The sequence below is a fragment of the Aquila chrysaetos genome, chromosome 5 (genome assembly GCF_900496995.4).
Source record: "Aquila chrysaetos chrysaetos chromosome 5, bAquChr1.4, whole genome shotgun sequence".
Classification (NCBI taxonomy): Eukaryota; Metazoa; Chordata; class Aves; order Accipitriformes; family Accipitridae; genus Aquila; species Aquila chrysaetos.
This window is the reverse complement of record NC_044008.1, coordinates 61,415,515-61,428,481: the sequence shown is the minus strand read 5'-3', so window position 1 is coordinate 61,428,481 and position 12,967 is coordinate 61,415,515. Positions and strand designations below refer to the sequence as shown.

Here is a 12,967-nt window from a genome sequence, read left to right as displayed (position 1 = left end):
TGACTCGGACCCCTTACCAGCACTCCCGGGGCACCTACGAGTAAGGGCGGGGGCCAGCGCGGGCTCCGGGGTTTTGAGGCGAGTAGGGCAGCTCCGGGGCCGCAGGGAGCCAGGCACGGTGCCGTGCCCGCGGCGAGGGCAAGGCTGCGGCTGCCGCTGCCTTGGCGGGAAGGCGCGGTGGGCGGGAAGGCCGCCCCCCAACCGGAGCGGGAAGCGGCCGCTCCGCCCCCGCGCCCCGCCCGCCGCTCGGCCCGCCATGGCGCTCTCGCAGGCCGGTACGGTGGAGCCGGAGGAGCTCTCGCCGCGCACCCGGCAGCGGATGCAGGTCCGGGGCGGTTGGGCAAGCGGGAGCCGATGTGAGAGCTGCCTGCGCGGGGCTGGCGGAGGGCCGGGGCGGGGAGCGGTGGACGGGACCGGCGCGGCGGAGAGAGGAGAGGGCGGGCGGAAGGGGCCGGGGCCGTGAGGAGAGGGTCCCGGGAGCCGGGGCCGTGAGGAGAGCGGCCGGGGCTGGGGCGGGGTTGGTGAGGAGCGGGGCGGGAAGGCGGGCGTCAGGCGGGGGCACCGCGGGAGCCGCCCGGGCTGCGGATCCCGGCCGAGCCCCCGGTTTCCCTCCCCAGGAGTCCACCCCGACGGGGATCGCCGAGCTCCAGCTCAGCCCGGAGCAGGGCGAGCGGCGAGCCGGCGCGGCCCGGCAGCTGCGGGTGCTGCTCACGCCGCTCGCCGTCGCGGGCCGGCGGCTGCCCCAGAAGCGGCTGCTGGGCGCCTACGGCGGCGGCGGCGGCGGGGGCGCGGAGGGCAGGGCGCCGGCCGGCAAGAAGCTCTGCCTGGAGCCCGGGCCGCGGAAACCGGCCCAGGCCTCGCCGCCCGGCACCCCGCCCGCGGGCAGCCCGGCTGGCAACGGCTTGGACGGCGTTTGGGATGCGGAGAGCGACGGGAGCGATGGGGCAGAGGCTCTACCGGTGAGTGCCCGCGGGGGAACCCTCCCCGCTTGTGTCCGCGCCGCTGCGGGGATTCCCCGGCCCCGAGCCGGTTTCCCGAAGCAGCGGCGGTGCCAGCCGGGAGTTGCTTGCTCCTTGGCTGCAGCGAAGGAAAGGGGCTTGTTCTGCAGTTCTCAAGTTGCGCGTTTATAAAAGTAAAGTCTGAAAGTCTTTTTCATCTCTATGTAGTCTTTTTTGTTTTCTTTTTAACTTCTCTGACTGGCAGTATAGAACTTCGTTGTACCCTTTCAGAATGCCTAACGGATGAAGAAAATGTTCTTGCTATCAGTCAGAGTGTATAAAACCTGGTAGCAGAAGCACCGGTGTGGTCTTGTGCTGTCAATAGCTGTGTTCCAGACGCTTTTACAGATGGATACAGTCATGAGATATGATAGCTTTGCCAATGTTCTTTTATATTTAAATCATCATTTCAACTTGTCAAGTCCACCTTCTCCTCTATAAAAGATAAAAATCGTCTAAGACTGCATGTCATTTATGTGCGATGTTTGCTGTATTGCTGAAGTTTTAAGTTGTTTATTGAGTCACTTCAGTATTGTTTTTGTTCTAGCAAGATTTTGGTGAACTGCCCTTTTTGTAGAATTAAAGCTAGGCATAAGTTTTGTAATGCAAGCTAGTACCTATATGGACAAGTTTTGGTATTGATATGGGATCACCTCACTTCGTTTGTTTACAAATACATCAAACCACTTTTAAATCATTTAGAGAATCAATTTAAAGACTCGCTTCCCAGAAGCCTGGGACATCTCTTGCAGGCCATGTAACTATACAATGAAGAGTAATTGGCTTTTCTTTTTGTAGGATGGATACTCAGAGTTATCAGCTTATGAAAGGAAAAGACTAAAGAACATTACAGAAAATGCTAAATTCTTTGCTGCTTTAAAGCTGCATGAGGTTTGTATAGCTTCTAAGTAGCACCAAAATGTGCTCTCCAAGTGTAATAATTGTTCTGTCATCCCTCTTGTTGTGAAACCCTTTCCTAACAGTGGCAAGTGTGTGAGGAAAGCCATGAAAACTTCCTGAGACATCAGGACTGCCCTGACAAGATAAAAAAATGGGGTTTTGTGCTGCTAGTTAGCTTTTTCCAAAGAAGAGAAGTCATCAGTTAAGCTTACAAAAAACGAAGAAAGCAAAACTCCACTTACAGGCTATTCCGTACCAGCAGTACCCAGCCGCGCTAGCATGCGTGGTCCCAGCACGGCGGACCCAGTGGCACCAGATGAGGTGACCCTTGGGTAAAATGCTCACATGAAAGTGCTGCTGCGTGTGTGCGTTCTGGGCAGCATGAGCACGGTATGTGCAGCATCCTGCTCGCTTGTGTAACGTGTGCTCCCACCCCTTCCTGTGTGCTGCGTTCCCCGAGGAGGGCATCAAGCTCTTGCATTTTAGATGCAGTGCACGCAGGTGAGCTGGTTATCTAACTGAAAGGTTGTGGGGCCTGTGAGGCACCAGGTGGCAGGTCTCGGGCTGTTGGGAGGGTTCAGCTCACCACCCTGTGCTGGACAGGCTGTTGGGAAGAGCCTGCAGGGCTCTGCCAAGTCTGGGTGGACACGAGCATGTTATAATTCTTCTCATGTTGGAGAACTTGTCTAGAAGGTTAAGGCAGTGGTTTTTCAAATGCTATCACATGAGTAGATCCAGATCTTTGCCCTTCTTTCTGCACTGCTTCATTCTCTTACATTATTATTTTTTTTAATTCATAATATATCCTTTTTCTGGCTAGTGAGTGAATTACTTCCTTGAATGGCTGCATGCTTGCTTGCTCATTATACCAAGCTGCAAGACATGGTTGGGCCTGACTAGTAGGCAGTAAGACTCCTTACAGCCAAGACTGAAACTTGAGTAAAAATAACTCCTTTTCTTCCAGTTATCCTCAGAGAGGTCAGTAAAGGCTAGGCAGTCTGACTGTAATCGCAGCACTGACCACAGAGTAGTGAAGACTAGCAAAAGGAGCTATAGTTATCTCAGTTACCATTAGCACTGGCCAGTATGGCCAAACCCAAGAAGCAGGTAAATCTTTTCATGGCAGGGTTCATGCTGCTTTGGCAGGAGTCATAGTGGAGCAGTGGTCTTAGCTGGACATGCCTAAACTTCTCTGGAGTCCAAATTAACTAAATGCCTGTCTTCAAAATGTAATGGAGAAGACGCTGTGAATGGAGGCCTCTGTGGTTATAGGTTCTACTTTAAAAGTCTTTCTGTGTTTCGAGCATAGCATTTAGAGTATTTTCTTTGTTCTGTGAAGAGAAGGGCTACAAGACATCCAGACTGTGCTCTGCTCCCGCACACAGAAATCGGGGAATTCTTGCTGGTAAATGGAAGCAAAGTGGACACAACACAGCTTGATTCTTAAAAATCCCTTTTTATTATTGTTATAAATAATTACGATATAGTTTATTGCAGCCTTTACATAATTGTATTTTTTACAGGTTAATCTTTTATGCTTGCTATACGTATTTTTAATCTTTTTTATTTTCTCTTTAAGTCAGCTGCAAAACTTCATCAAATTGCAACTAAAAGACAATCTCGTGTCACCAGAAGGTAAAATAACTGGATATGAGATTTGTATTGCTGTTCTTTCATTGTGTGGTAGCCGTTTTAGCAGTTCCATCTGTACATACCTTATACTGCAAAGAGGGAGAGGTAGTGAGGAGTCTCCCTATAAAGCTAAACCTGAATAACTGATTATCTTAAGCTGTGTGAATTCATGAACAGGTAGTGCTTCTCTTCTGCCTTCCTTTGGAAGGAAAATGATAGTATTAATATCTTTTTTTGTCAAATTACAGAATTTGTTCTTTTTGTGATATTTGTATTAAGGTATTTCAAGCGCATTTCTTTTTTCTGATGATATTTTTGCATGATGGCTAAAGAAAGAAATGTTAAATGATGAAAACAAATGATGGGAAAAGGTGTGGGAAAGAAAGAGGGGGAGAACTAGATGCAAGAGATAGGGTAACCAATTAGTGTAGGAGAAAAGACATTTGGCAGTGCCAGGCAAAGCAGAAAAATGAGCTTAAGTCCACATAAAGAATAAGATATATGATGAAATAGGAAAAAGATGACTAGATCAGTGAGTGGAAGGATGAACTATAAATAGGGAGGGCTGGGAAGAGAAGTGGCAGGATGTATTACAAGTGAAATAAAAATACAATACATCTATGTGCCTTGCAAAGTGCCCTTTTTGTTGTTCATTCCTCTCACTGAAGGAAAAAGTAATCACAGCCTTCCTAAAGTGAATCAGAAATAGTTAGGCTGTAAGTCTGGGCTGAGGTGTTAGAGCTATATGTGTGAACCTGCTCTGTAGTCTTGTACTTAAATGCAGAGGACTTAGGTTATTAATTGTGTCTGTACTTTTGAAATGTTTTAATTGTTCTAGAGCTAAGGCTAAAAAGGCAGAAGATGAAACAGTACGGCGAAGATCTATGCGCTTACAAAGAGTAGAGCCGTCGGGAATTCCAATGCCCAAGATGCCTGCCCAGCCAGAAGCAGAGGAATATGTAAGATGGGGAAGGGTTAGAGGAGCTGTGTATACACAGAAGCTTTATAAAAGCAGTGCCAGTAGTTGACTGATAATACTTGTCACTGCTGAGCTTATTGTAAAAACCTTCAGACATCTGAGAAGGCGTGTTACACAGTGGCAATAATAAAAGGTAAATTCTTTCATCCTCAAGCGTCTTGAATAGCAGGCTTCCCATGTTCTCTCTGAAAGTTAGTCAATGTTCTGTGACTTAAGTTTATGAAATAGTGCAGTTTTGGATGATCAGAAGGGTCCTGAGGTAAAATGTTACCCATTTTTCAACAGCGTGTAGATTTGAGCAGCTTTAAATTCAAAGTTTTATTACTCTGTTTTATTGTTATTTCACTGTAATTTTTGATCTGGTTCATTTTCCTTTGAAATATTTACTACCTTTTTGACATAGTTGTATAGCAACAAGTAGAAATTCTACTGCTCTGAGAGATGGGAATTTAGGTCTTCCATGGTGCTGTAGAATAAAGCTAAATCGCTAATACAGTTCTTAAAGATCAGCCTTGCTGGAGTATCAGAAAGGAGAGGAAAAAACACAGGGTAGCTATTTATCTTTGCTGCTGTGTTCAGTAAAGTTATATTTATCTTTTTAATAAGATTTTGGTACAAACTTTTTTTTTTTAATGTTTATTTCTTGTATTGTCGTAGATGTGTTCTCAAGAGTATCTGGTGTGTGGAAAGTAACAATTCACCCTATTTGTAATTTTAGTTGTTTTGAGTTATGAAAATTGCTAATGTCATTCCAGCCTCAAGTTCCAGCCGGACCTTTACCAATGGTTCCAGAAGATCAGATGGGGAACAGTAAATTGACAGAGAACTTATTGACTACATGGATGAGGATAAGTGAGGTGGTATCATTTACAATTAGTTATTTTTGGATGACATAATTTAGCTTGGGTTCTAATTCTGATAAATATTTCCTTTCTATCTGCAGATGAAAGCTAATGATACTGAAAAGCGCACGTGTGACATGAAAAGGTAATCTGAAGCCAGCAGCTAAAAACTGGGTATTGTCTTGTCCTTCTTTCTTCTCATGAATAGCTAATGTTTTAATGATGTTGTCTAGATATGAAGACAGCCTGAACAGCATGGTCCTCAGTGAAGATAACATTAAAAAGGTTGTGAAATACCGAGTGTGTTCTATGGCTATCCATCCTTCTGAAAGCATCATCTTTGTAGCAGCTGGAGACAAGTCTGGGCAGATCGGTCTCTGGAATGTGGTGAGTTGTTAGAGCGCTCTTCACCTGGCAGAGCTGTTTGTTGTGGGACAGGGACAGATTGAGCACAGCCTGGACTGTCATTTTGTCAAGCTCGCGATGGTATTTTAGACTTGTCCTATTCTTACAGATAACGCCAGGGTGTCTGTTAAATTGAGGCTCACCAGAATTGTTTGAAAGGTCTTGGTCCTCGACAAGCCCAGGTTTAATGGGAGTAAAGGTTGCACTGCTAGTTTTTGGGGGCAGCGTGGAGGAAGGTGGATCACTAGCTGAAATAATATTATCAGTGAGGGTTAAAATTGCAATTCACTGTTGAGAGATTCAGGATCTAATTACAGTACCCTTGTAGCAATACCACAACTAGGTTTTGGAGAGTGAGGGGAAATGGATGCTCAAGTATTTGTTTTTTGAGTTTGTACAAATATGGGTAGCTGCAATGAGTCACTGTTTTTCCAGACAGGAGAGAAAAAATTGCTATGCCAATATATATGCTGGCACATATTTACATACATTGTCTCTCAAAAATAGCTTAGCTTTTGGCACTTCGAAAACTTTTGAGGGCTTTGCAGATAGTCTCACCATTGTTTCTGAATTGCCTTAATTACTCCTGCAGCAAGAATCCTTATTCATGTCCTTGACTTAAACCTTTGTAACTTCCCCCACCCTGAACCCTCCGCTTTGATCGCGTGTCATCCAAGCCAGCTGCTTGAAGTTCACACACACGCAGATTTTCTTTTCATTTTTCGCAGTGCCATTAACCTCTTGAGTTTCCAGTAATTTCTGCTTTGACAACTTCAGGAAACTGATCAACTAAATTCAGCTCTGGGACTCTTACTCAATTATAAAGAAGTTTTAAACTGCTCCATCCAATTTAGAAAGCTCTGACTGCAGCTGCGGTTACTACCTGTCAAAGAGTGTGATCTGGTGATGGGGAGGCTGAGGTCTCCGAGTGCTGCAGGCTCTCTTTGTGGCCTTGCAGAGATGTTTCAGTGGAAGCCTAGAATTGTTAAAGCTACTCTTTACCCTTTTGCGCTCTCTTTTTTTATTTTCCTGAAGTGAGTTGGACCTGAATAAGTTTGGGAGCAGAGTAATCTTTGTGGAATGAATCGGTACTTGGTCCAAAATGGTCTATTCAGTTTCTTTGAAAATAACAGAGCTTGAATGATGCCAAAATTAGAAGAGAAGATATAGGAGATTATGCTTTACATTTGGTTCAGGTCACTGTAATTTAGCTTGAGTTCTAAGTAACCTAATGCATACATATTTTGGTGCAAAGGCGTAAGCATACATGTGTTACCTCAGCTGTGGTAACTGAGAAACCAATTCTGTCAGTGAAAAAGAGCTGGATACAGCATTGATGACTGTAGAAGTTGCAGCTCTTCCTAATTAGGAAACATAATTCTGAAACTCAGAGTAAATTCTTAGTGCTCTTTTGAGCTAAGTTACTTGTATAGTGGTGAAAATGGTAGCAGGAGGGAGGCCACAGCCTAACAGTGCTGTGTGGAACGGTCCACGTGAGGGCAGTTCTCTCTTCCAAGCAGACGTGAAACTCCCTTTGTTCCAGTAAGATGTCAGCCTGGGCACGCTGTGCCCCAAAGCAGTCCTGCTGCCTGTGTTATCTGTGCTGTTGTCTCCACACATCAAGCACCCTACTGCCTCCTCCATGCAGTTATCCAGAGCAGACTGAGAACATTTGAGTAAACTGAGAGTTTACTTTGAAAGTTGCAGTAATTAATAGTAGTTATTAATAATTTAATAATAGTAGTTATTACTACAGTGATTAGTATCTCTGCCTATTGAATCTCAATTGTTTTCCAGAACTGTAAATCTGAAGAAGGAGCACATGTCTTTATTCCACACAATTACCCAGTCACCTGCATGCATTTTTCTCCATTTAATCCTGCGCACTTGCTGTCTCTAAGCAATGACACTCTGCGATGTGGTGATGTTACTAGAGCTGTCTTTGATGAGGTGAGTGTTCCCACGGTTGTGCTGCAGACTCCTTTGAAATCTCTTGATATGTGCTGCTGTGAAGTTTTAGTCTCCTTGTACCCAAGTTGTTATTTGTTGATTGTTTTGTTAATAAGAAAGTTCAGTATTCCATTTCCACAAGGACACATGAAGTAACCTTTAATTAATATCATAAAAATACGGAGATGCTTCCTACTCAATAAACATAGTAACAGCTTGGGTACTCCCAATTTCCTTCCTGCAGAGACAGTTGCAATTATTGAATTTAATTTCATATCTCTGTACTTAAGCAATATGTGCCTCTTTTCAAAAGCATTACCTTTTAACAATGACAAACAAGAGTGATTTAAAGAACTAAATCTTACAAACACTCCCTCCCCCCCCAAATAAACATTGTAAAACAACATAAAGCATGAGTTGATTTTGCTTTTCTCAGGCTTCAAGTGAGCAAAATGCTATGACTGTCTCCACAGTGAGCCAGACAGCTTAACTGAGGAGCTTCATGATGCTTGCTTTGTTTGCTTATTTTTGACAGATGCCTCTGCATTGATCAGCTCTCCAACATTGGAAAATATAACAAGCTTACAGCAGTTTAAAGCTTTTTTCCCCAACCCTTAAAGGCACCTTAATTTTTGTGGGGTTGGAGGCAGGCCAGCTGCTTGGGAAGTATCTGCAATTGGTTGGTCAAGAGGACACGAAGGTCTGGGGGGGACTCTTTGTTTGAGACAAATGCTTGCAAGAATGTGTCTTTAGAGGTCGGGGGAAGAGAAATGCTGTTCTCCTGCTCCGTTGACCTTATGCCAATTTACACAGCCTTGTGATACCTCTAGGAGTATTACTGCCATTGGAAAGAATACAACTGCTAATGGGGAGAGTCTGCACACCTAGAGAGCTGGAATATGGAAGTTTTCCTGCAGCGTTATTATGCTTGTGGCTTATTGCTGCTTTGAGAGGAAACTGCCATGGGATAAGATGGCTTGATGTCCTGACTCTGACCTCCCAAATTATAGGAAGCCAAATTCACATTTCTGCACCCAGTTAAAGGTTCCTGGAGCACTGGAGAAAGGAACAGTATCATTAATCCTTACTCAGTATGCACTCGAGGATAACAGCCGATGGATTACTGGAACATAGAGGTGATAGTGTCTTTTAAGAGTTCTAACAGAGAACTCAAGAGTATGTTGTTGCTAGTTTGTTTTGGATGGTTAATTATCTCCTCTGTGATAAGCATACCAGTTTTACAGAAGGGTTACCTACATGGATAGCTAAGGCTGGAGCTATCAACTTAGGTAGTCTTCATTAGTATTTTTAGTATATTAAAAAGGGAAAGCATGAAATCTACAGCCCATAGAGTGTTTTGGGTATTAAGAATAACTCTGTGTATTTCATTGAATAGTTTTGGTTACATTTGACCTTTTCTGTGCTCAGATATGCAGAAGTGAAGAAAACTTATCTTCCTTTGACTTTTTGGAAGATAATGCCTCCACTGCAATAGTAGGAGACTGGGATGGCAGTGTCGCTGTTGTGGACAGACGGACCCCAGGAACATCTTCAGAGCTTTCTGCAGACATTGGCTTCAAAAGAACAAGGACAGTCCATGTTCATCCAGTGAATAAACAGTATTTCATTGCTGCTGGCTCAGTGTATGTAGCTCAAAATGAACTCCAGTTATTCTGTATTTTCAGTGTTCTGTCTGCATTGGTGTCTGAAGTCAGCTATAAATGGCACATTTGGAGGGCAGGAGCAGCTGTTGATGAGGCAGACAATTTGAGAGCCTTGGTGTACAGTCAGAGCTGCTTTGATCTTTTTAGAAAACAAGTTTTTAGTTCTTAGCAGGATTTAAAATGTGATACGCTTTGACTTTCCTTCACCTTTTGGTAATGGGTACAAAATGGTCTTATGAGTCACTGCTTTTTGACAGATCACAGCGTAGAGGGATTTTAATGAGCTGTTGGTCTGGGCTGGTCCTGGTGCTCTCAAAATCCTTTGGAGCCACTGGCCGTTTGAGTGAATATACACTGCTGAAGTAAAGTTCTAAATGCAGCTCATGTAAAACCCACAGTGTCTCTTGAGCGTTTTTTGGTAAATGGATAATAAAAATAATTATTTCACTATCACCTTGTAAAGTATTCTGTGTGATATGTATTGCAGGGATGTTTGTATTTATGATGTTCGATACCTGAAGCCTAATGGGAACAAGCCTGTGAGCTCTCTTAAAGGACACACAAAAAGTGTTGCTTCTGCATATTTCTCACCTGTAACCGGGAACAGAGTAGTGACGGTGTGTGCTGATGATAAACTGAGGTAAGACGGTACGGGAAGGAATAGTCTTTATGGAAAATGTCAACTGGTGGGTTTTTTTTATTATTATTAGGTCCTATCTGCATTACCCATCATTGAGAGCTTTCTGTCTTTATCACTTTTTCTAAAAGTGATAAAGATTTATTTGCATTGGCATTTTTAATGTTGTTTTTAATGATTTGTTTTTTTGTTTGTTTTTTCCTGATTCTCATTTTCCTGAAGAATATTTAACAGTGAACAGTAAAATATACAGGTACTGTTAGTCTTCAAAAACAAACAAACATATCCAAACAAAAAAGCCCCAAAACCAACCCAACAAAAACCAGCCAAAACCCTGGCTCATGAATACAAATACGAAATGTTTTGAAACTGAATTTATTTTTAGCTGCTGATACTTAAAATTATGATAATAGCAGCTCTTTTGTAACTAGTCTTACCATTTGATAATTTAAACTGCTGTGAGTTGTTTTGTATTAGAGATCTAGGTTTTTTTCTACTTTGCAGTTTTGTGACCATAATTTAGGTAATCTAGTCATGTAAATACCTGACTGCATCCGCATATTTGCCATGTACATGATTAGAAGTCCTAAACTGTATCAGAGAATAGCAGGTACGAAATGGGGGCGCCAGTTAAGGCCAGGTTGAAAATCGGGCTTCTACTCTACAGATTGCATGTGTTTTTAAAAGATGGGGTAAATATATGCATTCTGGAAGAATCTGAATATGGTGCAGTTGTTACAGCATTATGTTTTATCTGGAAATTTGATTTTCTTTCTTTGCCTTCCACATACACAGTAAAGAGTTCTTTTGTGCGAGTTCTGCATTGCTGTAATGCTTTCTTTCCTGTGATGTATTTACTATATATGATTGAAGATTTGTTCTCTGTAGTAGGCTTCATTATGAAAATTGTAAATCCTTGGTGCTAACAGAGCAAGCATCAGAGTACAAAATGGATGAGTAAACCAGAATATTTGTGCTCGACAGAATGCAGAAAACAGAAAAGGTTCATTTATTCACTGCCTCCTCCAAAGAAAAAAGAAAGCAGCTTTTAACTCAGCAGCTCATTGACCTTTTTGCCCCAGGGAGGGTGGAGTCCTAAAAGTTTTTCAGGGGCAAAGGAGAGCCCAGAATGGGAGATCTGTTGATGGTTTCTCTGTCAGTCGAGCTCACGCCTGCCTGAGGAAGTCCTGGCACTGGAAGCTGTTAGTGGTGGGATTTCACACTTGTGTGTTTTCTCTTCTCTTGTGTTCTTCCTTGGGCAGCCTGTTTGTGCAGTGACTAAATGGACAGCATACTGGGCTAGAGGAGCCTGTCATTTGTCCTAGCAAGCCATTCTTGTTCCCTTCCTATAACAGCTTTCAGAAAGGATGACCTTCAATTCTAGCTAAAAGCAAATCCAATTAAAAAAGCAAATTTAATAATTGTAGTTGGAATGTTGGTGCTTATATTTGAGTTGGATGTCTATGTGCTGTTTGTTACTATATTCCAGAATCTTGTGTGGTCTGATCTGTGTTTTATGAGGAAAGGGCTACATTTTTTAACATGTGTACATTTTATTAACATGCTGTTCTGTGTTACAGGGTCTATGACACCACCTCTTTGTCATCGACAGTCGCAGTTCTCAGTACCATCAGGTAAGCCGAACACACTGGGGCTGAGGACAGCACGCTATGGCCGTTCTGCTCTGGTGCAGTTGTGGCATAAGTGATGGGTATGCAGAGGCTATGCGGTGTTGTGTTTCCAAACAGCCTCGGGGTCTTTGGCTGCTGTGGAAGCAAGAGCAGCCGAGTACCCTCCCAGCCTGAGAATTTGCCCTAGTCCTCACGGCTGCCGACTGGCTTTTGTTAGTAAAGCATGACTGGGGCACAGCCTGCTTTGAGTCGGTCAAGTCTGCAGGGAAGTTTTAACATCTGAACAGACCATTTTGTGACTTTTGAAATGTGTTTTGTTTCAGAATGCTTTTTCTTTGTGCATTTTTTAAATATCAAAGGTTACTTCTTAACAGTAAAGCGCATGTTTTTGAGTGAAGTCTCACCACTTGTAAAACATCTTTGTGCTCCAGAAGGGCGAGTCATTGTCAGGGTTGGTTTGCTAAGGAGCTAGAACTAGATGAGTGACTGGCTTGAAAATTCTTAGTTTGCAATTTATTGAAAGGCTTGATGCTTGTTTGTCCTATTTTTACTAAAATATGCAACCATGAAGCGTAACTACTTTGACTAATAATCACTTAAGTCAAAGTGCCCGCTGCTTTATCGTCTTGCTCCATTGCATTTCTTTGTCCCATCCCACCCATCACAGGATAGTGATCCACTGAATGGATCTGAGAAGCACCATCTGTCCAGTGTGTGAAAGTGCTGATGGTTTAGAAGGCAAGGAAGAGGGGTTTAAGCAAAGAGGACATAAATGACAATACTTAAAAATAGTGGATTCAGTAAGAGGAATGTTTATCTCTTTCTTTTTCTCCCTGTTTGTTTTTCTGAAGACGTAACAATAACACCGGACGCTGGTTAACCAGGTTCAGAGCAATATGGGACCCTAAACAGGAAGACTGCTTTGTGGTGGGCAGTATGGCACGACCGAGACAAATAGAAGTCTTCCAAGATACTGGAAAATTGTTGCACTCTTTTTATAACCTTGACTTCCTTAGTTCCGTGTGTTCCATTAACGTGGTTCATCCCAGTAAGAACATCTTAGTGGGTGGCAACTCCAGTGGTCGCCTTCATGTGTTCAAAGAATAAAACATGTGGGTCAGATTTTTTTTTTTTTTTTTTGCATTAAATTTGTCTAATCTGTATTAAGCTGTTCCTAAGCTAACTATATTTTCTCAGGACAAAAGTGTATTTTAAAAGCTTTAAAATAAATCTTCTAAACTACCTTTGGCATTCTCTTCTTTAATTAAAATAAATTATGACAGTCAGTTTGTACCAAAATAGATATTTTTCCCCAATACCAAATTCTTA

At 43.0% G+C, this 12,967-nt stretch overlaps 1 protein-coding gene across 1 annotated transcript; it reads left to right on the top strand.

Annotated features, from left to right (window-relative positions):
* The first annotated feature begins 209 nt into the window (after positions 1–209).
* WDR76 (WD repeat domain 76) lies at positions 210–12,881 on the top strand. Its single transcript, XM_030013877.2, has 13 exons — positions 210–325; positions 618–959; positions 1,797–1,889; positions 3,478–3,533; positions 4,369–4,489; positions 5,265–5,366; positions 5,453–5,496; positions 5,585–5,738; positions 7,554–7,706; positions 9,135–9,349; positions 9,858–10,010; positions 11,588–11,641; positions 12,490–12,881. The coding sequence occupies exons 1-13, from the start codon at positions 257–259 to the stop codon at positions 12,743–12,745; spliced, it is 1,812 nt and encodes a 603-aa protein (XP_029869737.1). The 5' UTR covers positions 210–256; the 3' UTR covers positions 12,746–12,881.
* The last annotated feature ends 86 nt before the right edge of the window (positions 12,882–12,967 follow it).